We start from the raw sequence: 27,598 nt of genomic DNA, 5'->3' as shown, positions 1-27,598 counted from the left end.
TGTCTGGTGTTCCTGGTAATTAAAAAGACGTCTGGTTCTGTAAGGAAACTGGAAAAAAGGATAACAGAATGGTGCAGGCACTTAACATTAAAGAAGCTCAAAGACTGTTAGGCACAAGAATATTAGTTTGAAAACAAATTAAAGGTGTCCTAGATACTCCAACAGAGGTTTAATATTTTACCTAAAGTGCTATCTGCTCTTCATTACTCTCTTCCTCAAAGCTGGCACTTAGTCACAGTCAGCTGAAATTGCATTTGGAGAGGGGTGATAACTACACAAGTACTAAAGGCAGCCATAAAGTGTCAATAAATTGCATAAGCAAGAGGCTTCAGCTGTCTGCGAGCGACACGAAGATGGATTGTCCTACGTCAGAGAGTTTCTTAGACAAAGCTTTGAACTAGATAGGAAACCAAAATTAGACTGTAATGGAGAGATTCCATTCTCAGTGGACATTCTGGTTGGGATACTAAATTAATTTACCTTGTCCAGTGTGTATAGCCTCATCTGTTACCTTGTAGGGCTATAATGCAGTTGTCAAGATGTACTTGCATTCTTATAACTTTGTTTTCTGTATCTTACTGGAGCCCGTTGCTTAAGTACAAAGCATAATTCAAATAGAATAATCTTTAGCAAAAGAAGAGCAGAATAGTGGTTTGAGAATAAAGAAGAAAACATGGAGGATTGTGGATTTTCCCCCGACAAGTGCAAATGTTAGCGATTTTTAATTTAGTTCTCTATATTATAGAATCATAGAATAACCAGGTTGGAAGAGACCCACCGGATCATCGAGTCCAACAATTCCTATCAAACAATTATATTAACTATTATATTAACTATTGGCATAATAGGAAGGTGTAAGTAGCTTACTTGTTTTTCCTTTGTCCTTCTTAATCAAGGGGAAGTGAAATGATCTTTCCCCACCCGTAAGATATTTCTGTTTCTTCTCATATTTTAGGAATGCCATCAGAATGTGAAATCAAGTACACCTGTCTTGAAATGCCAGAGTCAGTTAAATATGACAGGTCCCAGCCGCCTGTATCCCCGGAGCAGCTGCAGTAGCAGTGAACTCTCCCTCTCAAGTGCTTGCAGTGAATATTCCAGTGGTTCCTCCTACACTTGGAATGATGGAAAGACATGCAGCAAAAGGGTAAACGAAATTAATTTTCTTAATTTATTACCTGAAATTAATCTGAAACAAGACTCATTGAAAAGCTGCCTGTTTCAGAATTTTTTTTCACTTTCTTCTCTTTTATAGATAAAATGGTTGTCACTAAACTCAGTAAGGGTTCTCCCCCGATGTCTCCTCTCGAGGTCTCCTTCCTTCTCACTCTCCTCCCTTTCAATTTTCTTTTAAATTCTTTATCACTTCAATTTGTTCACACTTTCCTCATTTATTATGACATTCATTGCCTCTTTCACAATCCAAATTGTTGTTGTTCTTTATCTTAATCCTTCCATTTATGTTGTTCTTCCTGCATTTTTTAAATGCACTGCATCCTTCACACTGCTATTAAGTCCTTTATTAAAAAATAACTTTGCTATTAATAGTAATGGGTGAAATGTAATGCCCTATGCAACTCCTAGAACTCTCCAATAAAACAGTAACACGTTTTATTAACAGCACTTGTGAGTACTATGTGAGTTTTATTTTCTTTCAACAGTCATCTGTGAGCTGGGATAAAAGAATAAGCATTGGTTCTGCACTCGCAAGCAACCTCTCAAGTCCTGCAGATGATCTACCTCCAACTCGTATCAAGGAAAACCATATCTTAGAAGGGCTGAAGAAATTACAGAAGCAAAAACTATTACTTGAATCACCTTCAGTAATATCAAAATGGGGTTACAAAGATTGCATGAACTCTAATGAAGGAATATATTCCCCTGGAGTTAAATGTGGCAGCCATAACAAACAGACGTGTTGTAAGCCAATGGAAATAGGAAGTGTTTGCATTGAACATAACAAAACTTTCTCTTATGATTCAGATTCACATGATGATGCAGATGATGACTCTTCCTGCTTACTGTTGCTGCAGGACGTGCCAAGCAAAGACTGCAGGACCTGCTGTAACAAATTAACACACAGTGTTTCTGACAGTCTCTTTGACTGGGATCCTAATAGGAAACGTTTGCTAGAAAGAAGTTCGTACTGTAATTCAAAGGAAAGACCTGAAAAATTGACTAGTTTTGTCAGTGGATTTCAGGCAGAAGTAAAATCGTGCACCAGAGCAAAGCTGCCTGAGTTACAGTTAAATCAAAGCCATGCTAATATAGGCTGGAAGGACCTTAATTTTCAGCTTTCAGATACTGATGACAATGAAGTGTTGGATGAATTGCATATAGAAAGCAGTGATGAGAGAAGTCCATCGGATTTATTAGCAACTCATTTTACTGAGAAGTGCACGAAGACCTCTGACATGCTCAAAGTCATGGAGAATTCTCAGCTTGTATCTACTGACAAAGAGGAAAAAGAGATATCTGCTCACTCAGACATTAGGCCAAAGACATGTAATTTCATTAAACAACAAAAGGTTATAAAAAAGACCTCTTCTGAAGAGTGCATTACAGTAATATTTGACGCTGAAGATGGTGAACCTATTGAATTCAGCTCGCATCAAACTGGAGTTGTCACTGTAACAAGAAATGAAATTTCAATCAACCAGCCACGAACTAGGTCCAGTGCAGAATATACTGAACTTATACCTCAGGGAATAACTCATTTGCAGACAGGAAATGATGCTATAAATTACACTGCATTAGAAAGACCTGAAGATGGAACCAAGAAACAGACTCTTGAAGATAATACTGGAAATAAAAATACAGTTGTCCCTGTGACCTGCAGTGAATCTTCACACTGCAGAAGAGTGACACTGCAAAATAATCCACGACAAAAACTAGTGAAGCCCGCGTATGATGTGTCATACAAAGCCAATTCAAGCTCCACTGTGCATGCAGGAATCAATCAAAAGCCAAACTTGACTAAAATACCCAGCAGAAGTAAATTTTCTCCACAAAAAACTGTGATGACGGAGAGTGAGGAGACACTTGTAGCTCAATCAGTGAGCCCTGCAAACCTTGAAAATCCACCTGCTCTGCCACCTGTAAAGCTTTCAAGATTCAAAAAGGCACAAAGTCCACCTCGTAATTTTGACTCGAAAGTTGTCTTCCAGGTTCCAAAGCACCCTGACCAGCACCTGCCGGGCTTGAAACGTCCAGGTAGAGGTGATGGGTCAAAGTATCCAAAGAGTCAGAGTCCAGCATCACCACTGTTGCCTCAGCACCTTATAGAGCCCAGTGACTATGGAGAACCTCCAACCAGAGACTTCCATTGTGATTTAGCAACTGTGGAAGCCCGATCACCATCCCCACCCCTTCCTCCAGGCAGGTCAACATCCCTGTTAATTCGCCCCAATTATGCTCATTCACCTCCTGTAGCAATAAAGTTAGGAGGAGCTGGTCCCAGTGAAACAGCAAAAAATGTACTGAAATCATCACCATTAAAAGGAACCGTGAACTCTGGCTTTCATAATCAATCTAGTCATGAAATTCAAGCAAAAAATGTATCTTCTGGATCCAAAATTGAATTATCTTACCTTCAAGAAAATGCAGAAGAAATTATGCAAAATAAATGCATATCTCAGCAACCCCACAGTGCTTGCCAAGGACTTTCCAAAGTTTCCACAAAGCAAGTCTGCCCAAAACCACCTAATCAGCTGGATCTCCACAGGAATCATGAATTTTCCAACACAGACTTGCAAACAGCAAGATCCTTTTCTCTAGGTTGTCCATCATTGGAAACAACTTCTTCACAAGACATATATTCCAGCAAAAAAGATGTTTCCAGTGACAGTGGGGTAGGTCAGCCAGAAAAGATGCCAAACATTCTACCTGCAACTCCTCAAGGTCATACGACAAGCACTAGTGAGCCTCTACTGTCTCAGGTAAACAATTCCCCGTTGTCAACACTGTTTCATGGTAGTGACACTACACATGTTATGGAAAACTCTAATGAGAAAGGAATGAAAACTCGTCTCCCTGTAGGACTGAAATTGTTTGTCAAATCTCCCCAACTTCTCCGAAAGAGCTCTACTGTACCAGGGAAGCAGGAAAAAGACAGTATAAACGCAGCTTCCAAAAGTAATGTGAGTTCAACTAAGTATAAGCAAAATGAATCTATATGCGTAACCACCAGATGTGCAGCGGGCGCTCAATTAAAAGACTCTAAGTCCGATACTGAAGTAAAAAATAATTTTACTGTGGGATTTAGTATGGATACAGCATCACCTCATTCACATGAAAACTGCAGCTTGGTGGTCGACAGAGCAGATGGATTAGAAAACAAATTAGTAAAGAGATCGGTTTCTTCTAGCAGCAAGTCACACTTGAAGCCAGCTCTGGGCATGAATGGAGCAAAAGCTCGTAGTCAGAGTTTTAGCATTCATACAGGGGAAAAGCCATCTGCCCCTGTGACAGAAGGTCTTGGAAAAGTTCGTACTCAGATTATTACAAACACTTCTGATAGAGGAAATTCTTTAACAAGGCAGAACTCAGCCATGGAAGGACTTCAAATCAAAGCCATTCCTGGCTCGACAGTGACACCAGAGACTCTTTCATGTACTCCTAAGCCCCCAGAAAATTCTTATTCTAGACAAGGTTCTCTTGGAAATATGAATAGTTGCAATAGCCAGCATGGAAGCCCAACCAAACTGCCTTTCAGATCATCTTCAAAACTAGACTTGTTTCACAACACTTCAAGATGTGATGGAAACAAACCATTTTCTCAGAAAGATGCACGTAGTCTATCTATCCAGAGTGAGAAAAGCACTGAAAGTTTTAAACACGAAGCTGTAAGTAAAAGAAGTGTTCTGCCAGCAGAATCGGAGTTAGAAGCATCAGCTACTGTACCTTCCAAACAAATGTCATCATTTCAAAGTTTGAATGGAATAAAGTGTCCTCATAAACTGGAAGCGGCAAAGTCACGAAGACAGCAAATGTCCTTAAAGTTAGCAGAAGCCTCTGACAAGGTTACTGACATTTTGACTTCACCAGCTCAACAACCTACAATAGAGGAGAAAGTTATGTTATGCATCCAAGAAAATGCGCAAAAGGGTCAGGGACAAACCAAATTTCCCACCGTGGAGACTAAACAAAAGACTGGGCCCTCTATAGCTAGTTGGTTTGGCTTTCGAAAGAGTAAGCTCCCAGCACTGAGTAGCAGGAAAACTGATGTTCCTAAAACAAAGGTAGAAAAAAAAGATGCAAAAGTTTCAGGATTTGGAATTAAGCAGGCAAAATTAGAGAGACGAAAAGAAAAGAAGAAAACTGAACAACACTGTGAAATAGAAAATGAAATTAACAGGAAAACGGACGATGGTAACATGATAGCTGATGTCATGGAGAGGAGAATTATGAAACCTTCACAAGGCACACCTGGTGAGATTAAGTGTGAACAAGTCAGAGATTCCACTACAGCCACATGTTCACCAAAAGACAGTTTTATGAAAGAGCTTCTAAACAGGTAAAACTCTGGAATACAATTTGGAGTGTGTTGTTATACACTGTGGCTTTAAAGATGCTCAGATGTTACATGCAATGTATGTTTCTTTTAGACTAAGAATGCATAATAGGAATCAGTAGATACACTATCAGGACTTCAATCTCTACAGAAAAAGACATTAATAATGAGATAATAACTTCATTTGTGTTACTGTCTTACCAAACCAGTGGCCTTTGAAATTAAAGAATGGCAAGTTACATCCAAGTTGATAGAAATTCAAATGATGCCAGAAATCCTGAATCTAGGCAGAGGGTGTATGAAGATAGAGGATAATTAAGTACATGTTTTCATGTATTTCATCTTCATTTATTGTAACCAGCAAACATATTTGGTAACCAGTCAGAATTACTTACATTTCTAGCTACCACAACCCTTGGTCACAGATGAACTTAGCAATTGCAATAGCATGTTTTCACATTTGCCCCACAGCTGTCCCAAATATAATATAAATCATTACATGTGAAAGACTAAATTGATATACTACCTGAAATTGCAAGTGACAGATTTGATCAAGGCTAGTTAGAAACATTTATCACTCAAAGGTCTAGAGACAGAAAGATACAAAGAGGTTACTTTAAACATTAAAGGAATGGGAAAGTAGAGTGATTGAAGAAGGGCAATGTAATTTATCAGAGGAATCACTCTCTACCTGCAGAGTTGATAAGAAAGCAGCTCAGCAGACAGAAAGTGGATCAAATAATGTTTCCTACAGGAGTGTGTCGAAGGGCAGCTCCCAGGGCTCCTCTCTTCACGGCAACTCTGTCAGCTCTCAAGGAAACCACAAGAAAAACAGCAACACAGAAGCTGATATGGAAATGCAAAATCAGACCCTGGTAAGTGCTTTAGTACATGAAAACACTATTACCTTCTTTTTAACTTCTGGATGTGTTCCTTATTGCCAGTACAGGCAAACAGGATAATAACTGTTTATATATGATGGAAAGATTTTGTGTGGCTGGAGAACTGTGAATTAATACAGAAGTTGGCAGCTTGACTATAGGCCAGATTATTAGTCATGAAGATCCCACTGCTTCCGCTGGCAGTTCAGTTCCACTGGAGATGTATGCACAACAGTGCTATAGTCATACTATAGTAGAGTGAAATAATAGGACCCTTTTCTTTTCTTTTTTTTTCATTTTTTCTATTTTCCTTGAAAATTGCATGCCAGTGTTGAACATTCCTCTGAACAGTATAGAAATCATTAAGCCTAGAAAGTGCACGGCTGGTGGGAAAAAGGCAAAGAATTTGACCACATTTGACAATATTTGTCACTTAAGTGGGACTCGCTCAAAAGCGAAAAACATATATTTGACCCATGCCTCTCTTTGTACCATGGAAAATCTCCTTGCTAATGCCCTGCAGTTAGTTCTATGCTTCAATAAGGAACTAACTACAGCTGACACTTTAATTTACCCAGAGAGTAATAATCTTTCAATTTAGAAGAAAAATAATTTTGTTTTCTGTTAGCTGCTAGATTCTGGTTCTTGAAAGGTTATGTGAGTGGCTAATTTTTCTGCATCAAGAAGTGTGCACACAGAATCTAGGATTGTAGCCCAAAGTCAGACTGAATGGGTACGCTTCCTTGTGCAGCTTCTAGTTAACCTTTGAATTTAGTGAGCAATTTCTTGCCTAGCGAGGGCCTTTCTGACGATGTTCTAAAGTCCAAACATCAGGAGGACAGAGATGCTTTAACTTGATGAGCATTTTTCTTTCAATCCTGAAAGTTGTCTTGGCCATATTATTATCATGATTATTAACAGTTATCACAATTTTTACCAAAAATCTGAAAACTTGTGCAAAATATAATACTGAAACATGAAGTTGAAGCTTTTGCTTTTTTTTTTGTTCTGATAAAACTGGGTTACTGAAGTACAGCACATGCAACTGTTTCATCTGAGAGAATCTGAAATACAAATCTTTGGGATGTGTTTCAAAGGTAAAAAAAATCAAAAAGCTTCATAATGGGAACTGGAAAAACTCTTAGCTTAGTGCTGACATTTAGGATGTTTAAGGTCAAAGTATCCCACACATGGTTTCAACTTCAGGCAAATGTTTTTTTACTTTAATGCAGATGTCTTTCCTAAGAACAGCTGCAAGGTCATTTTTTAAAACTTACGGGGAACGTATGCAGAATGAATGCGTTTGAAAACTTTTTCCTCCTGATTCCTGTGGTATCATCTCTTCTTTGAAAATGTAGATGTCTCCTGCATTATAAAACCACAAATTATAAGCATATCTAAGGCTGTCCTTGTAGTGTCACTGAAAGGAAAGAGAGAGAATGAAAGTCTGGAAATGTGCAATATGCAGGAAATTCAATCCAACTGATCTAGAACTTTGATAGCAAAACAGAGCCCCTTATCAGAGCCACTCAGTTTAACTATGCCCCATTTAATATGGTCCTGACAGCTTAGGGTATATCTTCACCGTACAGAAGTATAAAAAACTCTACTCATTGCTTCTACAATTCCTTTCTAACATATTATTTTCTAATGCTGCAATAATTTGCTGTGCTTTTTGTCTGTCATTTTGTGAAGTCTCTCTAAATTCAGCAATAATAGTCATTTAGGACTTTAAGTATATCTTCAAGAAACACACTTTGTTTTATCAGAGAACTACAAAGATTGTCCTTAATATACATGAGTAATGAAGAAAGGCTAATTACACTATTTAGCCTTTAAGGACACATTAGTCCTGGGGAAAAGGCATCACCTGTCCTATACTACTCATTTTTTTGTTCACTGGAAATGGAAGTATTTTTTATGTTGTTTCTGAAGATTAAGTTACATTATGTGTGTAATATTTTTGATTTTCATATTCTGATTTTTGTGACACTTAATTCCTGAAAGAAATTTTTTAGTGCCAAAAGGCTGAGGACATCTAGAATAACAAGATTAAAAACATGTTTACAGTTCTTAATGCTGCCTTATGAAAGAGACAGATATACTTTAGGATTCCATAGTATGTGATGTTATATCTGTCCTCCAAATTTCTCAAAGAAAAATAATGGAAAGTCATTAAATTCAAAGTTTGTGCATCTTATTGCTATCATTTCCAGTTAGTCTTTAGCGTCTGCTTACTTTGAAGCAGATTGCAAAGGACTAGGAGGTAGCTCTGACTGAACATAGTCCCGTGTAGTAGAATGACCTGTTGCACATTTTTCTTCTTGTAAAAAGACAAAATGAATGCTTTTGGAGAAAACAGCATAAATCTTTTAAAAACCTCTGAACTACGGAGATGTCTTTGTTTTTGAACAATGCGTTCAGTCATATGAGTTCAGTGCAGAAGCTGCTATATTTCAGAACCACATATCATATATATTCTCCTTCTTTAAATCCTGGCCATAACATTTTTAACATTAATTTTCTAGGAGTTTTTCCTTTAAAGCCTATTTAATTTTTGATGATTAATTCTCTCTCTTACGATGTGCCAGGTAAAGACTTGGGGCACTATTATGCCATAACATACGCACCAATTACTTCTGATTTCTGTTCATGCAAAGAACAGTATTGCTTGATTGCCGCTGAATTTATGGAAAAGGCAATGTTCTACCAATGGCAGCCTTGTGCATTCACCTTCAGAGGGATATGCTTCCCGTTAGTGTTCATCAAAAAAGCACTTTGCTCTAAAGGCCAGCCAACAGAAATACATAATCTTTTAGTCCACACCAAGGATATTCCCCACTCGCCGATACTTTTTCATGTCCTTGGCTGGAGCTTAAGGTGAGATGCAATCATTTTCGTGCTGCACTGTTTCATTTCATCTTTGTAATTTTATTACAGCCCGGCGTAATTTAGAAAAGCCATGGGCTTTACTTTGTAAGGTGGAAGTGTGGCACCAAAATCAAGATGCCAGGAGTTCTGTATAGCACTGCCTGTCTGCAGTCTGTGTGTTTGGGGAATACCCGGCGATCTATCCTAATATTGTGAAATGTCACATCAGCAGCAAACCACAAGCCGCCATGCAGTCTGCAAATGTGAGAAATTGTTACCTGTAATTCGATGCCAAATGATCACATAATCTCTTTTTCATTTCCCATAGCCTGAAGAGACTCATTTCAGAAGAAAAAAGATGTAAAAATCTCTGAGATTAAGAGATTATAAATGCACTTTTATAGATAGAGAGAGAGAGTCTTCCATGTCTCACTAAGTCTCACTAAGGCTAGTCACAAGAGGTCGACAGGGCTACTTGTGTAAGCCAGGCAAGCAGAGTATATACTGTGATCAAGGATGTGTCACATGGAAATCATGATAAATTCTATGTGTTTAGGTTATAGAAGATACTTAATGTTATTGTGACTGTGCAGTAAATGGTTTAAAGTGTTAGAGAGTGATTAACAGATAAAGTAAGATCTCAGATATTGAAAGTATTTTTTTCTGCAGTGCTGGCTTTCCTTCTCTTATCACCCTGAAAGTATCTTCATTCCTGTTTGATTCACAGAGCATGGCAGAAAATTATGTTCCTGGGTCTGAATTATGGCTGCTGATGGCATGTAATGGAGGGGGTTTTTACTGTGTGTTAGGGAGATACTCAGGTTATATACACACTTGGGAAACAGGAGTGCAGAAGAACAGAGCAAAAATATGCCTTCATCTAAAAAACAGAATAGCTATGGGATTTTAATAACACATACTTGAATAACATACAGGCTTTTAGTGTGCACTGCAATTTTAAATGAAGTTTTGCCTCTCTGTTTAGCTGACAAATGCTTTTAAACAGAGATGGAAACAAAAATTTTCAGCGTTCACCAATTTAACTGGAGAGTTACCACATCACCTATCAAATTCACATAGAATCTGAAACATGTTATTTGTAGAGAGAAAGAAAGAAGAGGTCAGGAGACCTCAGCATATTTTATTTTAATGCAGAAAGGCTTTTCCTTTTGAGAAGCAGTGTCTTCCAAGAGTACTTTTTGACTGCTGCATATTGTGACTTTGAATGAAGTTAGAATTATTATCCTCAGATGTCATTTGTAGAATGAGGCAGGGTAAATACTTCCACTCTCAGCTGCCCTGTAACTTTACTGTAGTTTATTTCTGAAAAGATGTTCTGTAGTTATCATGAAGCAACATAAACAGAGTTACAGATATTCTTCACTTTTGTTGTACTATGTACAGGCTAAAGTAGTCACAGAAAACCTGCAAGAAGAAGAGGAGGACACCATGACAAGGACTACATGTCAGAGTCATGTGATAGGTACAAAATTATGTTTTACACTGGATTTTGTTGCTGTCTCAGATCTTGGAGAAAAACATGTTTAATTCTCATTTCTTTATTTGTTTTCCCACCTACTGTCAGCTTTAGCATTCATTTAGCTCTATTCCTGGATTTCCCCTGTTCCATATTTCACCAACTATGTAAAAGATGAGTGCATATAATTACCAATGTGGATCAATGCAGTGCTTGACAGAAGGGCTTTTGAATCTGCTTATGAAAGATCATTTCAGCCAACGAAACTAGTGGGTTACAAATAGTGGCTTAATTCAACAGTTATTTGACATGATACTTGCAGTGGAAATAATACTGATATATTGTAACTCTGTCATCTGGCCTTGAATTAGTAAAATTAGTAAAATCTGAATAAAATTCTGAATAGCAGCATAATTGCTGTGGTAAACTAAACCAGGAGGAGTGGCAAACCAGCTGACTCTTCAGAAGTCCTTAGAGTCATTATTGAAAAAACAAAGTTGCCTTTGCTCTATGCCTTCAGGAGGGCAGCACCATCTGCCCTGCTGCTCGATTGGCGCATACTCATTTGTAACCTCAGTACATGTTAAAATATCTAATAGGTCATGGAGGACAGAATAGAAGTCTGTCTGGGATCTGTGTTATAGTGGTATGTCACGAATATAAAGAACTGACTCTGAATGAAAAAGTTCCTCCTTTAGCAAGTTCCCTTTACAGGCAGAGACTGCTGCAATAGTTAAAATGTGATCCAGTGCTTTCAGGACACTGTAAGTGATTTTGCTATCCAGAACCTCTTTCATTTCACTAATACTGTCGACCTAGCAAGTGGGGCTGAGCAGAGGTATCATGTCGAAACACATTTCTGTTTGAGGTAGTAGGGAAATGTTTACATGCCTTATTGACTTGTACATCCTTTTCAGTCCAAAATTCAGCCAGATAAACTCTGTCTGTCATACTTGCAGAAAAATTCCCTAGACTCTTCCATCTCTAAGAACCCAGCTGTAACTTGGCTCCATTACAGCAACTAAATGACAAGAACTTTGAACAATGCAGTGGAAGACTCTGGGGGGAGATTCTGCGACTGGGTAGACACTAGCCCTGCATCTCTGTGAATATAGAACTTACTTTCTGCTACTAGAAATTGCTCAAAAGAGAATAACTCGCTTAAGATTGCCCAGAATTATTTCTCCTGAGGCTGAAATGGTTATTTTTCCTTCAGCCCAAAAATTCTGGAAACTTTTATTTGAATTGATATGGAATGTTTAGGTTTAATTTTTTTAATCCAGATACTGAACAAGAGAAAACAACTGTTTGGCAGAGGCTTTTTCTGAAAAGATTCCAGTGCTTCCTTGGTATTTGTCAATGTAATTAGTGATTGTGGCTGAAACCTCCTTCCTATATACTTCAATATATTACTTTGGTTATATTACTATTTTATGAGTTTTCTAGTGCCTTAATATTTTGCTCCTCTCACAGGCACAAACCTGAGTCTCTGACAAGACATAGTGGTTACAGAGCAGTTTGGTTTGCATTCCCTAAAGTCAGATTTCAGTTGTGCCTTGGGTTCATGAGGCCCTCAGTTATCTGGGAGAGGTCAGCATTGTGAGTCTAGCCCTCCTATGCAACAAAGTCCTTTATTTTGCAAAGAAAAGACCTTTTTCTTCACCTTTTTCAGAGCTGATGACTTGGATGAAGTGACAGGTAGGTCTGTGGCCCAGGTCTGTATGAGCCCACAGTATCTCGTGCTGCAAAGACACCAGGCAATGCTGCCCTTGGGAAATTCCTATAGCTCGTACAAAGACCATTCCATCATCTGAATTACTCTAATTACAAAAACATCTTTTGCCTAGACAATGCCATCTCTTAAAGGCTCAACAGAGGATGCCAGCTATCCCTGTTCTGCCTTGTCAAACCATCTAGAATAACTCAAAGAGTTTTCTCTGAAGATCTAATTGTTAATGTCAGGAAAGTCTGATGATGAGAGATATTATGTGCAATAGGTAGCACTGGCACAGCAAAAAAAATAGAAGTCTAAGCAAATTAGTTAACATTAGCACAGTGAGTGCTAATACAGAATGTACCAGTCATTACTTATTTCAGCAGGACAAGTCCAAGCCTGGGAAGTTAGAAGCATGGATCTAAGTGCACTTCCTGAACACTCCTAGATCAGTATCATGCTGTGTTTTATTCCACTCTCATCAGGCTGGTTTATCTTACATTGGTATTTTTGCAGCTGTATGGCTGTGTTGCTCTTTGTGGATAGCAGGCTTTCATAGGCTTCATTCAAATCCTTTACCAAATTCCTTGATAGAGGTTCAGGCATTTTTCTGATAAAAAGTTTTTCATAGAAAGATACTGATATTTTCAAGACTGAAACTCTGTACAGCTTTAAGAAACGTTTGAAACATTTCCCATGCCAGCTTGTGGTTTTCAGTCAAAACCATACACAAGGAAGAACTTGTGAAAATTATTAAGAACCTTTTGGTATGGAGAATTACCCAAGATGTGAGTGCGCCAAATTCAGCTTTCCCTGTTATCAGCTCCTACACTTGTGGTTGTCAGAAGCAGAAGAGAATAATACAGGAAGGCTGGCTCTGTAAATGCTCTGCCTTGCTGCCCTCAAGCACCTGATAGCAAACCAGCTCCTTAGTGGGATTAAGAGGGCTGTTGCTCTCTCCCCTGAGCAGTTCATTTCCTAATGGAGGCTTTTGGTCTATTGTTTTCACGGCTCAGTTTTACAATGTCGGGGCTTCTTCCAGAACAGGAACATCTTTTTGAAATCTTGAAAATTTCAGTGAGCTGTAAATTTATTTATTACTACATTCTTCACCATCATAAGGAGTTGTTTTAAGAAGACAGAATGTACTGTGCTTTTGTAGCTGTACTTTAATGAGTTTGTTCTACTGGTTTTGATCTAAACTGTTAGGAAAATAAAGCTGAATGTATAGAAGACTAGAAAGGCTGTGATTAACCAGGAAAAATGTTCTTTAATACATTGAAGAATAATATGAAAAATAGGCATTGCTGTAGTTGTCGCTGTAACATACCTAAATTGACATCAGTTCTGCCTAGTCAGCTAATAAACAAGCTACAGGTAACTGAACAGTCTTCAAGGGAAGACTATCATGTAAGACAGTGCTGGTTCATCACTTTCTACTAATGAGATACTCCTGGGTGTGTTAAACAAAAACGTGTTAAATGCCAGTTGCTAGGATTTTAATTTATTGTCAGTTGTTGATATAAACAAATTTAAGTATTTTGCTGACTCTTTGGATTTGCTAAATTGAAAGAATGCACAGTAATATAAAATTTCCCCCCTAGTATACCTGTATCTCAGGAATACATATTTCCTATGAAGCAGTCGTTTATATTGTGCTATGCTCTACTTAAACACGTATTTAAAACATTTTAAAATTTTTCAAAACAAAAATACGTTATACTCTGGTTACATTTACTGTACTGTCAGTGAGGATGCCAAAGGCTGCCTGTACTCCCACCTCCCATGGAAAGGAGACCTAAGAGTCCAGTATCACTCTCAGGTTATCTTCAGAGCTCCTTCCACAAGCCCTTTGTGATAAGGTAGGTGGGTTTTCAAGGGGCGATGAAGGGGGAAATGGTAAAGTACCTAATAAGAGAAGGACATGATAAAAAGTTTGACTTTCCTTTCATGTCATGAGAGATTCTCCAGCTCAGGCTGGTACAGCAGGGTCTCCAAATATTCCTATAAATATATTCCTTTATTGAATGCAAAGATGATGTGTCAACCTCCTGGCAGTATTGTTCCCCCATAAACATAAAAAAGCCTTCATTTTATAGAGGAAAAGATTTCTGTTTCCCCTAATGGAGTAGAAGAGTCAGTGTTTGTCTTGAATTTCCCTGTTGTCAATATGGCCAAAAAAATTACAAGACAGTTATAGATGGTAACTTTACATAGAGAAGTTAATAACTGGGCATCTTGAGAAGAAAAAAGCATTTGTGAGAAAGTTCAAGGTTTCATATTTTAGATATTGTTTCAAATTAGCAGTCACTCCTGGAATGGTGTGATTGTATTAATTATAATGTTTAGAGTTTTCATTGATAAACAGCTGCAAGGGAAAAGCCAAAAATCCATGGCACAAGCAAAGTAATACTAATTACTGAAGACTTAATTCTTGCAGACAACTTCACATGAGAATACTATGGTGCACAGTAACAGTCATACCAAAGACAGTTTCCTTGATTAGAATATTCATCTGCTGTGGCTAAAATACAGATGCCTTGAGGGATCAGAAGTATTTTTGGCTATACAGGTCCGTACAGAAATGAAAGGGTTCCTGACCTTGTTTTCTCTTTAGGAATATGTATATCACTAATGAAGAGGAAAGTTAGTCATAATTAATCATAACATTCTGCAGTGTTGACAAACCTGTGCTGAGGCTGAAGGAGGAAAAAATGAGTGTGCCATTTCCTCAGAAATCAGCAATCTGGTGACCTACCAACCCCGATGTTTGAAAGCTGCATGGTAATCACTTCTCTGGATCCAGTTTCCTTTTCTTTTTTTCACCCCAAATAGGTGTCAAATTTACTAGAGAAGTGAGTCAACGTTGAATATGGTTTTTGCTAATGATGCACTCAAGCTTCACACAAAACACAATCTCAGCATATATTCACCAGCCTGGATAGGCTGATGAGAGGTGTCTGAGAATGTGTCACATCTATTCTTAAATTTATACTTGTTTCAATACAAACAAAGAGGATTTCTTCTTTTTTTGTCACAGATATTTCTATGTGTAAATATGTTTATTCACTGTAGCGGATTTCCAGTGGCTACTCTATCCTTAGCAATTCCTAACTGAATCAAGCAAGCACTTCTGGTTCAAAAGACTGAAGTTCATGGAGTACATGAAAACATGGACTGTTCATCTAAAGGAATTATTTTCTTGAACTGGAAAGATTTTGTTATCTTTAATATGCTACTGGTTGAACTAAAAGGTCAGATTCATTCTTTAATAAAAGCCTGTTGACCTTTGACATCAGGGACATCACTGCAGGTAGGCTTAGCCTTGGAATTGCTTCACTGGTAAAAATAGAATACATAAAAAATCTGAACAGATCTGCAGTTCGCTTGAGCATCCTGGGTGCTCTAGAGAGCAAATACTTGATAACACAAGAATTGTTGGTAGCAATACAAAATTTATCTGAGCATTGTTGGTAGTACCTACCCCACTGGAAGCACCTACTCCACTGGAAGCACAAGGTACTACCTACTGAAGTTGTATGGGAGGTTAATTCCTAGGGGCAGGCTGGGTTTAGAATCCACAGTAGAAACATTCATGGGTCTTGGAAAGAAATACCAAACTGTGGTATTGACCTGTATTGTTTGTTTGGAGTCCTTCAAGTGAAATTCAGAGCCAGGTGAAGATTATGAAAATAAATATAGCCAGAATTTTTGAAACTTTGAAGAAAGACTTGAGTCTAATTTTTGTTAAATTTTCATTAGAGGTCCAGGTCAGTTACTCGAAGTTGAATCATCCAGAATTAAATCAGAACGTTGTAGATACTGGCATTTCTATAACACAGAGAAAATGCCTGCAGGTCCTTAAAGTGGTTTTGAAAAGTCTCTAGCTAGATAGAGGGTTGGGCTTCCATGCTATCAAAGCGATGTTAAAAGTGCATTGTAGACTTTGCTGCTTTGTGCTAGAACAAAAGCACACACTGAGGTCAAGGGATTCTTTTGTAGCTCTGCTATAGCCCAGCACTCAATTCTATTAAAGTTCTTGATAATCATCTGCCTTATAGCAGGCTTTATCATCATTTTTTCTACTTTACAAGTTCAGCCTTGCAGAAGTGTTTTGCAGTTTAATTTAAAGGCAATCTGGCCAGAAAAAGAAAGGTCTGTCTTTTAAACAACTTCTTGGAGATTCGTCTTCTTTAGAGAATACTTTTGAATCCCTTAGATACCTAATGTTCCAGAAAGCAAGTGTTGGTATTTTATATTTTGTGTTGTGTTTTAAAGTCCACCCCTTTAAACTTTATATGCAGTGAACAAAAAGTGATCAAACTACATTTTCAGTGGAAACCAGAAACATTTCTACATTTCACAGCAAGTTTTATAGAAAGTTGCTAGCAACTTTTTAACAATTTTACAGATATGCTGATAGCAAACGTAGGAAATATAACTACATGTTGTAGATGTAAATTGGTTTGGCTTAAAATGAAATGTCAGCATTGTACTTATTAGTGTTGAAGTATGAAAATACTACAGATGATAGGCTTATCTGTATATTCTGATACTGTTTGGTTTAGTACACAGCAGCCATACAATTAAGTTATATGATCAATAAAGGTCTTCATAAGTAGACTTTTCTATGAGGAGAAGGACCTCCATTCTTTCTAGTACCCCAGGTAATTTTGTTTGTCTCTGACTCCTCTTCTTCTCTTTTCTTTATGGTCCTTCTGTGTGGTTTTCCCACAAATATACTCATTTACTGACAAGATATTCTTTTCTCACCTTTCCCTTCATGTTTCTTCACCTGTATCATTTAAAACTGGTGGTCACTCTTTACTGCTTGTGTAGTGCCCCAGTATTGCTCATTATCTGACTCCTCACAAGTCTAGACCACAGTACAGACCTGCCTTTTTGTTTCCATACTGATACCATGCCTAATCAAGAGATCCTTGCTCCGGTGTTATCTGCCTTTCTTTTTCTCTTGGTTTCTTTCTGAAATCTAGGTCTGATGAACACTAGAACTGAAAAAAGTATGTTTCAGATTTTGTTTCTGAATGTGCCATTTAGTGTACATGCTAAAAATCCTCAGTTATATGAGTTATCCAATGTCTTGTTCCAAAGCTCGAAGAAAACGATAGTAGTAGATCTGCCTGTCTAATAAGCTTGCACCAAGATTTAAGTAGGAAGAAAATATACTGAATATCTCCCTCTGCCAAACTAAAGATTTGGTTTTATCCACCATCATGTAAACTACTAAAACTTTGGGTGTTTTTAGTGGAGTGCTAAGTAAATAGCTACTGAATTCATGTTTTCTCATTCTCAGGGAATGAATATAGATGTGAAGGAAACAAGACTGCTTAATGCGGTAAATACATTAAGTCTGACATGCATCATCCTAAAACATGTCCATTATGCCTGACATATTTGAGCAAACACATTTACATTACAGAACCCTTAAAACCTGGAGACAGATTAGGTGAGGTCTGTAATGAATTACTGAGATAAATGTAACTGAATAAGTGACAGAGGAAAGATGGTGAACAAATTGATCTGCGCTACAGCCTGTTCATTCAATAAAGAGAGGTGATCTACGTCACTGTGGAGAGGCGAAAGGATAATACAGAAGTTGTTTAAATGTCAGGCAAATCCTTGGATGCCTCTAATGCACTTAATGAAGAACAATATTCAGCTGATAAAATGTCTTGACCACAGAAGAAATCCTCTCTTGTCATGAAGCCTCAATGCCTGAGAAAACAACTTATCACTGTCAGTGTTGATTCCTTTCATCAGGACATTGATAGAAGTTGAGAAGAGCCATTTGGCAATTATCTTATCACTGATATAGCAGTTGAATCATTCATTTACACATGATCAGATAAAGGAAAAATGTTTGTTTTATCTTCCCCATTACCACCCAGGAAAGCTGTGGAATACCTCTAAGTCCTTACATGTGAGATTGCTGTCTGTAAAAGCTGTCAAACAAAACCATTTATCACGAATCCTTTTTCAACCTGGGTCTGTTCCTATTTTGAATCTGCAGGCTCAGAAATGTTGTTTTGATATAAGTTTTGCTAAGGTGTTCGATTTTTCATGAATCCCCCATGAATGAGCGGTAGTACAAACATGCGTGCATGTATTTGTACATCAGTAACAAAGCCATTTTCTGAAGCTCTGTGTGCATGTGGAAGCTCAGGTGTTGAATCTGTAGATGTAGGCTGTGTTGCTTTAGTGAGCATGCTTCCTGGCTGGAGCTTTGGAGTGCGACCTCAGTGCAGCAGGCAACTTAACGACATGCTCATTTGCTGTATCTAACCGGTTTGGATGTTAATCCAAAGGACCAGGTTCCCAATTGCTAGAACAGTGATTAATTAGTAGATACTAAAATAAACTGGTTTCCCCTAGCAACATCATGATCCAAACTTGTTCATAAAAAAAAAACAAAACACCAAAGAAACCTCAAAACCTTGGGTCATAAGGGGCCTGGAAGATATGGGAGAGGCCCTTACAACATCCTTATCCACCATATCCTCAGGATACTTCAGACAGGAGGCATGCACAAACAGAACTGAGCTCAGCTGGGTAAAAAGCAGTTACGCTTGTACTTCCACTCACCTAAATGCCACTATCAGTTCCTCAGAGTTTATGCCATTTCATACCCTGAAGACTGTATGTTTTAATACAATTATCAAGGACTGTTCTTCCCCTTTTGTGCTTCAAATTCTTCATTTTCTGATCCTTCGATACCATTTAAATGACCTGTGTTTGTAGTTTACTTACTTTTCTGAAACAAAGGAGCTAAAATGAGTCATCACTGAGGGGAAATCTTGCTTAATGTGGTTTAGCAGGAATTGCAAGAACAACTGCTAGTCTTGCGAGTAGAAAGGTACCCCAAGAAGCACATAGGTTGGAAGTCTTCCTATTCAGGGACTTCATCAGTTGAATTTTTAATATCTTCAAGGATATTGTTCTAAATCCATCCATGACCAATGTGTCATTTCTGTGGGAGGCTTTACACAATATTCCTGTGTTCTTACAGTGCAATATTCATGTTAGCAAAGATTTGGTGTGGTGATGCTGTTGAGTAGCCTTCCAGGGAGGTGTAGAGCAGCATTCTGCGATGCCTCATTTACCTTCCCAGGACTTGCTCATCAGAAATAGTTTTATCTCAAAGGTCTTTTCCAACCTAAATGATTCTATGATTCTATGATGATTCTGTAAAACTGATTAAATATCCTCTCCTTCTACTGAGCTGCTCTCCTTCTTTTCATTGGAATTTTATTAGTGTGTGTTTTTTGTACGGGTGAGAAGATGAACAGGCTACTCTACAGAATGGAGAGAGCTGTGAGAGGAACAGCATTATGTGGATTTGGGCCACTAGAAGTGGGATGAATAGCATCTCCTGTGCTGTGTTCTTGATTCTTCTTTGGCATTAGTGTATTTCTGCAGGGATTAATTTTGAAATGATGGTTTGAGGGAGCCTTATTATTGATAATAGAATGAGACTTTCTTTTAATTGTTACTTATGTTCATTGAAGATGATGGAGAACCTTGTCAATGTGAATAATAAGAAAGTAACGTTCATTAGTGTTTTCTAATTTATGTCAGTTTACCTTCTTCACAGTCTGGCAAAGACGAATCATTTCTTTGTACTTTAAAGATAGTACGCATAACACTTGTCTAATTGCCAATTCTTCTGCAGCACTGCTGCAGCCTACTGTCTAGCTTGTCTTCCTTCTGTGGAGAGAATTAATGTTTTGGATCAACACTTCCTTATTAGCCACAGTGATTTGCTGTTAATTTTCTTCTTTGTCGTTACATTTATTCACCCAGAAATACCAAATTTTATCTCTAGAACAAGAAGAAGTGATACTCCTCATACATAATATATAGGATACAGTCTAATTATTATTCAAGATACTGAGAATCTGCTGGTCTCATTCAGGCTTAAAATGTCAATTAAACAAGATGGCCAGGTTCTTCCACTCTGAAGTTAATGCTGCTGTGTTGATTTACACCACTTTACAGTCTGGCCCAATCTATATTCATTCAAATCAGTACTATGCCTGATTATCACACTTACTACAGGATAGTACATGCCAGTATTCCGTATAATGCTATGAGTCCTATTTAAAACTTTTCTACTTTACATGTTTTTGCTTCTGGCTAGAACCATCTGTAGATGTGTGCACAGAGCTTCAGTCATGCATTTCCTATTAACTCTAATTCATATACCTGAAGTACAACTGAGCAGACTGAAAAGCACTTTGAATGAGCATGTGTTATTTTAAACCTGTGTTTCAACTGTGCTCACATGGACACAGGACTCCTTTTCTACAGTGACATATAGTAGAATTTTTATGAAAAAGACACTATCACCTGAATAATCTATTGTATTTGAGATGCATTGACATATGCCTCATCAAATTCTCATTCTGAGGATTGATGCCTATTCTTAAGTTTATTATTGTCTTTGTCATTTTTAATTGATTCTGAGGGGCTTTGGTTGAGGAGCCTTGATTTGAAATGTAGGAACGCTGTTTGAGTATGCAAGGATGCAATGGGTAAGGCTAAAGCCCACTTGGAATTAAATCTGGCAAGGGTCATCAAGGACAACAAGAAGGGCTTCTTCAAGTATGTCAGTAGCAAATGAAAGACTAGGGAAGATGTGAGCCCACTGCTGACTGAGGTGGGTGCCCTGGTGACAGAGGATACAGAGAAGGTAGAGTTGCTGAATGCTTTCTTTGCTTCAGTCTTTACTGCTAAGGGCGACCCTCAAGAATCCTAGACCCTGGAGGAAACAGAGAGAGTCTGGAGAAAGAAGGACTTTGCCTTGTTTGAGGAGGATCAGGTTAGAGACTGTGTAGGCAAACTAGACACCCACAAATCCATGCGCCCAGATGGGATGCACTCATGAGTGCTGAGAGAGCTGGCAGATGTTCTTGCTAAACCATTCTCCGTTATCTTTGAAAGATTATGGAGAACAGGAGATGTACCTGAAGGCTGGAGAAAAGGGCAAGAAGGAAACCGTAGGCCAGTCAGCCTCACCTCCATCCTTGGAAAAGCTCTTAAAAGAATCACTATAATAGAGAAGTAATACCTGTAGAATTAGTGCATTGTTTTAATATTAGTTGAATTCGAGAATTTCTCAGTGTTTGGACAATCCACTGTGAGGAAAAGAAAGAGAAATCAACAAATACATTTGTAGTAATTTCCCTACTTCCTATCTTTAACATGCAAAGATGCCCAGTATGTTGTTTGAAAATTTTCATTCTAATGGTGTTTTTGAAATGCCATGTAACATTGCGTACAGGGTTGGGTTTTTTTCAGAAAAACAGACTTCCTGAAAAAAATCTCACTTCATTCTTCTGGCTTTAAATCATGACTGTTTCTTACCAGCTTCTGCTTCCATGCAGTTAGTTGGAGGAGTTGAGCTTAAGTACTGAAATGGAAAGGTTATAGTTCACCTAGAAGTTATTCAAAGCTCTCTCTGCTCACTCTGTTAATGAGTTTTCACTTCATTAATTAAGAAATAAAATCAGTTTGGTTCAGGTGTGCATGTATATTTGAAACTGTTTATTAGTAATACCCTTAAGTAGAGCCATCTGCAGGGCAGAACTGAAAATAAATTATTTAAAGCTTCATTTAATATTCATGTGGCTTTAATTTCAGATTTTTTTTTGTACTAATAAACAAAAAGCAATGCTGTTACTAAAATAAATATAGTACGTTCTCCTGTGCATTTGCAAAACCCAGAGCTTCCTATGCACTTATAAATTGGACAGTAGTTATGCTTAAAGCACTATCATTAGTCCTATCTGTTGGGAACAGAAAATCAAAGAAAGTATCTCAACGTGAGTGAAACCAAACTCCAATATATAAGAGAGTTGCTTAAGAACAGGCAAATCAGTGGTTCCATCCCGTTGCCCTTAAATGCTTCAGACGCGCTAGTCAGTGAACAGAAACCCTCAATAGAACAGCCAAATACTGGGGAAAATGCTTTCCCCGGAAAATGTAGGCGTGCAGCCTGTGCATCTGGGATGCTGAGTGTGACCTCTTCTCTTTTGGAACCACCCTCTAAGGCAGTTCTTTCCAAACTTAAGTGAAACCGGCTACCTCTAATAATAATAGCAAAAATAACAAGCTTAATGCTTCCTGCGAGTATTTTGCAGCCTGCTATTAATTCCTGAATAGCCTCCATAAAGCCTAGAATAAAGGTATTTCTGCGCAAACACTATGATGTGTACTCAAGCAATTGCAGGTTGGTTACATACAGTGTCTGCCAAACTCCTACATTGTGTTATCCTCACGTTACCACTGTGTAATGGGGAAGTGTGATTAGCTCTAGGTTTTAATAAGAAGAACTGAGGCATAAAGAGAGAAAGACGTAGGTCTGTGGCTACATGGAAAAGGCATGGCTGGGGCTAGCACCTGGGTAAATAATAAAACCTCCTTTCTTGGGCTTTTCTGCTTATAGGTACAATTTCCGAGAGTTGGGACATGACTTTTCTTTTAGAGAACAGCAAATGAAGGGAAGCATTCATCTATGCCTTGAATGAGCAATCCCCAGTAAGATGTTCCTTAGGCAGTGTGCAATTGTTGGCTCCCAGCCTTTACTTTTCAGGGTGCTAAGGGAAACAGAAGGTTATTCTCAGTGAAAAAGCCTGGAAAAGTCACATTTCTGCATTGCGGCAGACCTGTTGCTTCCCGTGGATTCACACCTTACATCAGATGTGAGGACTTCTCTTTCTTCTCAGTTATTACTCATCTGTAAGGATTTCTTAAAGATAGCAGCAAATCTGTAGCGCTGATTGGCAAGTGCAGAAGTAAAACCAAAGGGGGGCATGCAGCCAAAACCGAAGAGGGACAGCTCCCCGAAGCCTACGCTGGCCTCATTGACAGCCAGGCTGCAGCTGGACTGCATTTAATTACCTTTTACACAGAGCTTAAAGTTGCTTTTCACATGAACTCTAAGTCTCAATATTACTTTTCAACTAGGACTAAAATTGCATCTATTTCTAATATCCTGTCTCCTGAAAACAGTGAGTAGGTTTTCAGAAAGAAAGTATAACAGCATAATACAAAGAGATCGTTCCAGATTTCGGTTGTGGGACTTTCCCAGCTGGAAGCTGCATGTAGACCTTTGTATTTAATAGGCAGTGAGAGATGGGGAGTAGAAACTTTCAAGAATTATAGAATTTATTTTTTCGACTCATTTAAAGTTTTGTTCTCTGTAACAACCCTGTTCCAAGTAGCTTGCCACCATTCTTTCCAAGAGGAAGGGATTTAAATGCCTGGAGGGGGATAGGAAGCACTCACTAATAATTACAACTAATCTTTTGATTTACTAGTAGAATTGTGCGACTGGAATTAAAATGATGCAGCAATTATCTGTTTCAACTGAGAAAATACATTTCAAAGATGGAATTGTGGTCATGGAAAACTGTGAAGACAACTGCCATACTATTAGACAAATGACATATTGAAGGTGGTGGGGTTTCAAAAAAAAAACTTGACTAGGAAGAAGCAATAAAAGAACACTGAATAAGTTAGTAAAATCTCGTTTTATTGTGTTTGTAATTATTATTATAAATAAACATAAGTTGTAATCCCAGATTCAATCAGCCATGAATGAAGTTCACTTGTAGATACATTGTTTGAAAATAAAATGCATAGTCCTCTTCCCATTTGCCCTTCCTTAGTATAGAATCATAGAATCACAGAGTCAACCTTTAAGGTTGTCCAGTCCAACACTTCACCTAACACTGCCAACTCCACCACCAAACCACGTCCCTAAATACCACATCTACACCTCTTTAAAATGCTTTCAGGGATGGTGACTCAGACACTTCCGTAGGAGGCCTGTTCCAGTACTTGACAACCCTTTCTGTGAAGAAATTTTTCAAAATATCTACTATACATCAGAAATAATTCCCTTTCACCAATGCAGTATGCCTGGGAGCATCAGGGCTATGAAAACTTGTGTCTTTTCTAGTTTTACCTAGGATAGCCTTTGGGGTTTTTAGTTTCGCATACTGGTTATACTTCAGATCTAGATAGAAAAAAATAATGCATTCATCTTTGACTAATTGGATCAAACTATGGTGTAAACCCAGAAGGAATAATTTACTTAAAATTGATATTGATTTGGCAGAAATACATTCAATTTTTTTTGTGGTTGCTTTAGCATTACAGATGAAGAGAAGGATGTGCAAATAAAGAGATCTGGTTTGCCATCTGTAGTTTAAGTTCTTTCTGCCAATGCCACATGTAGCTTAAAGATGTTTATTAACTGATAAAGAAATTTTGCAGAGACCTATTTACATTTGAAATGTTATTCTGAAAAAAAAATTTATTAATTAGTAATTTGGCATGTTTCAAAATACTAGAAAAATTATACTCCATTTGTGTTTGAGAAGAAAACAACTTACATGTTCTCTGGTTCCCTATGTCAGCTTAGTAGAAAGTCTTAAACTTTCTAATGCAAAGAAAGGTAACTTATTAGAATGTGTGTTATCTGTTACCGATGGGAATTATGCCCTTTCATTTTTAGTGCCCTAGATACTCCTTGCAGAAAGCCCATTTGATCTTACACATCTCAAAACCTTCTCCCAAGGCTTAAGCAAGTCTGTACTCCTGAAAACAGCTTGCTGGAAATTTCCCAGTGAAACTGTTCTTGATACAGAGCTATTTTTGACTGATATTTTTTTCCCTGAAAATATCTGCTTTTTGTGGAAAATTCTGGTGGTTACTCAAAGGTTTCAGCTGAAATTTATGTCAATCATGTGCAGTTTTGTAGGCCAGAACTTGAAAATTTATGTGAGGAAGTTCTCAAACCAGCTGTAGTGGTGAGCACAGGGTAGAATTCCACATTTTTCATGAGGTAGGATGCTGCTTTGAAAAAAAAAAATGTCCCTGTGCTACTAACTTTATACATAGAAAGCCTACGGTAAGCAGAACCACCTGTGATCTTCTTGACCGAAAATACAGTTGTCGTCTTTGTTGCTGTTTATTTTTAATGTTACAATAGATTGGCCATCAGAGTTAAGTAACATCCATGCTTCTGTAATTTTGCCAACTCCAAATAGAAACTGTATGTGTCAGTTGTTTGAACTGGAGATAAAGTCTGCTGGCTGTAATTGCATCTGGTATCCATCAGTATGTTTCATTAGGACAGGAGAAGGGGGAATGGCCTCAGGCTCCACCAGGGGAGGTTTAGGCGGAACATTAGGAAAAAATTTTTCATAGAAAGGGTCATTGGGCACTGGCAGAGGCTGCCCAGGGAGGTGGTTGAGTCACCTTCCCTGGAGGTGTTTAAGGGACGGGTGGACGAGGCGCTGAGGGGCATGGTTTAGTGTTTGATGGGAATGGTTGGACTCGATGATCCGGTGGGTCTTTTCCAACCTGGTGATTCTGTGATTCTATGTTTCTACCTGATAGGGACAGGCTGAGGTTCTTCAATTGCTTCTGGAAATGCTGACCCACCTTGGGCAGCACTGAGAGGCAGCAGTCAGTCATGACACAAGTTGGTAGGGAGGCCAAACTTTACTTAAAACACAGTAGGGCTATAATTATTTCCTCTCGGGACGTTTGTGTCCGTCCCTATATGCCTCCGTCCAGATATGTCTCTTATGTTTAATCCAAAGTGAGTGAATTGCCTGACCATTTTGAATGACATTATATCTGCATGTAAGACAATATACCAGCATAACAGAATTCCTGACTGACACTTTATTTTACCTGTGTGGGTAAAACCTTGGATCTTGTGGTTTCTAAAGATTTTTATGGATTATTTGATCAGAATAAAACTGACAAATTGTTTTAGCTAGATGGTCAAAATCACCATGAGTGAATATGTAGACTTCATAAAAGACTAACAGTCCTTGTGTAATAAAGTATGTGATTTGTGAATAAGCATCTGTGAAACTCTTTTTAAGATATAATGTTAAAAGTCTTTATTAGAATGTGAATCTTTACTTCACTTGAGGAAGCATTTTAAAATACTCTGCAGTTATTCAGTTAAAGGTTTGTTTACAATAACGTATCATTATATCCCTCTTAGTAGAAGTATTTTCTCACATTATTGAAGAAATGTCTATCAGAAGCTCTGTTTAAAAGCTATGTTGTCACCTTTGCCTTCTATTGTATAAAATTCATGAAATCTCTTGGATACGTGCTAGGACTGGACATAGGTTTACAGAAGTTCAACATTTGAAAGATGAACATGTACCTAATCTCAAAGTGGGATGGATTTTCCTCCATTGCTTATTTTGAGTGATGTCCTATTTTGCAACCATCAGTGGGGAGGTCAGGGGAGAAGAAACTCGTGTTTCTTCTGTTGTGCTGGAAGCAATTCCCTTCACAGTAGCTGTTCTATGTTTTCTTTTATTTTTGCCCCAAAATTGATTTCCCTTTCACACACGTTGTATAACAAGAGGAACAAAGTAGGCTGCTACATAACAGTGGAACACAGCATGGTATCAGGTCAGACAGAACTCCTCTCACTCTCATAGTGACCGATGCCAGTGATTCTGAAGGAACACAAAAGCAATGTCAGCAGTCAACTTCCCTGGGTATTCTCTCCCAGTCTCCAGTGATTTGTACCAAGGGTAGTTTCTGAGCTAGAGGTGGTGTGTTTGTGGTATCTTTGTAGCAAATGTTTCAGAAGAAATAAAAAAAGTTGAAAAATAATTAGGTCTAATGATGGTATTTAGGATGCATTTTTAGATGATCTATGCTCAGGAGAATGCCACAAAAGACTTTAATGCATTCTGGGTTGTCAGTTCTTGTCAGTGGGCTATGTTTACTTCTAACTCTCTCATTTTTCCATTTCAGAGGAAGATGTAAAAAACCCCACAGAAGGAGCTGCTATTGTAATTTTCCCCAGGGTTGATCTCATTTTTAGAATTCCTGATGCCTACCGGCCTGAGTGTATATTCATTTTCTATTCTCCACTTGTCCATACCCTCAGAATAGTGCACAGTTTTCAAAGATCCTTTTAAATCCATATAATTTGGGTTCTGACTCTATGTTGAAGAGGTTTTGGTGATCTTCTGATGCCAAATCCTGCCCAACTATACAAATTACCATTGTGTCCAGCTGATGTAGGACATGAACTCCATGATCACCTTGCCTGTGAAAGTATCAAACCTGAA

The 27,598-nt window shown here is 38.1% G+C and overlaps 1 protein-coding gene across 7 annotated transcripts in view; it reads left to right on the top strand.

Annotated features, from left to right (window-relative positions):
• NCKAP5 (NCK associated protein 5) overlaps positions 1–27,598 on the top strand; it is a 418,402-nt gene that overhangs the window by 350,998 nt on the left and 39,806 nt on the right. For 5 of the 7 annotated variants that reach the window (XM_069861526.1, XM_069861528.1, XM_069861525.1 and 2 more), the window contains 4 exons: positions 956–1,147; positions 1,662–5,515; positions 6,210–6,387; positions 10,669–10,747. In XM_069861526.1, the coding sequence (XP_069717627.1) occupies positions 956–1,147; positions 1,662–5,515; positions 6,210–6,387; positions 10,669–10,747 (4,303 nt within the window). The remainder of the gene's footprint in view (positions 1–955; positions 1,148–1,661; positions 5,516–6,209; positions 6,388–10,668; positions 10,748–27,598) is intronic. The other 2 variants (XM_069861529.1, XM_069861532.1) reach the window with 2 other exon arrangements.

Source organism: Phaenicophaeus curvirostris, chromosome 7, assembly GCF_032191515.1.
Source record: "Phaenicophaeus curvirostris isolate KB17595 chromosome 7, BPBGC_Pcur_1.0, whole genome shotgun sequence".
Classification (NCBI taxonomy): Eukaryota; Metazoa; Chordata; class Aves; order Cuculiformes; family Cuculidae; genus Phaenicophaeus; species Phaenicophaeus curvirostris.
Note: the sequence above shows the minus strand (reverse complement) of the source record. Positions and strands in the feature narration are given on the sequence as shown.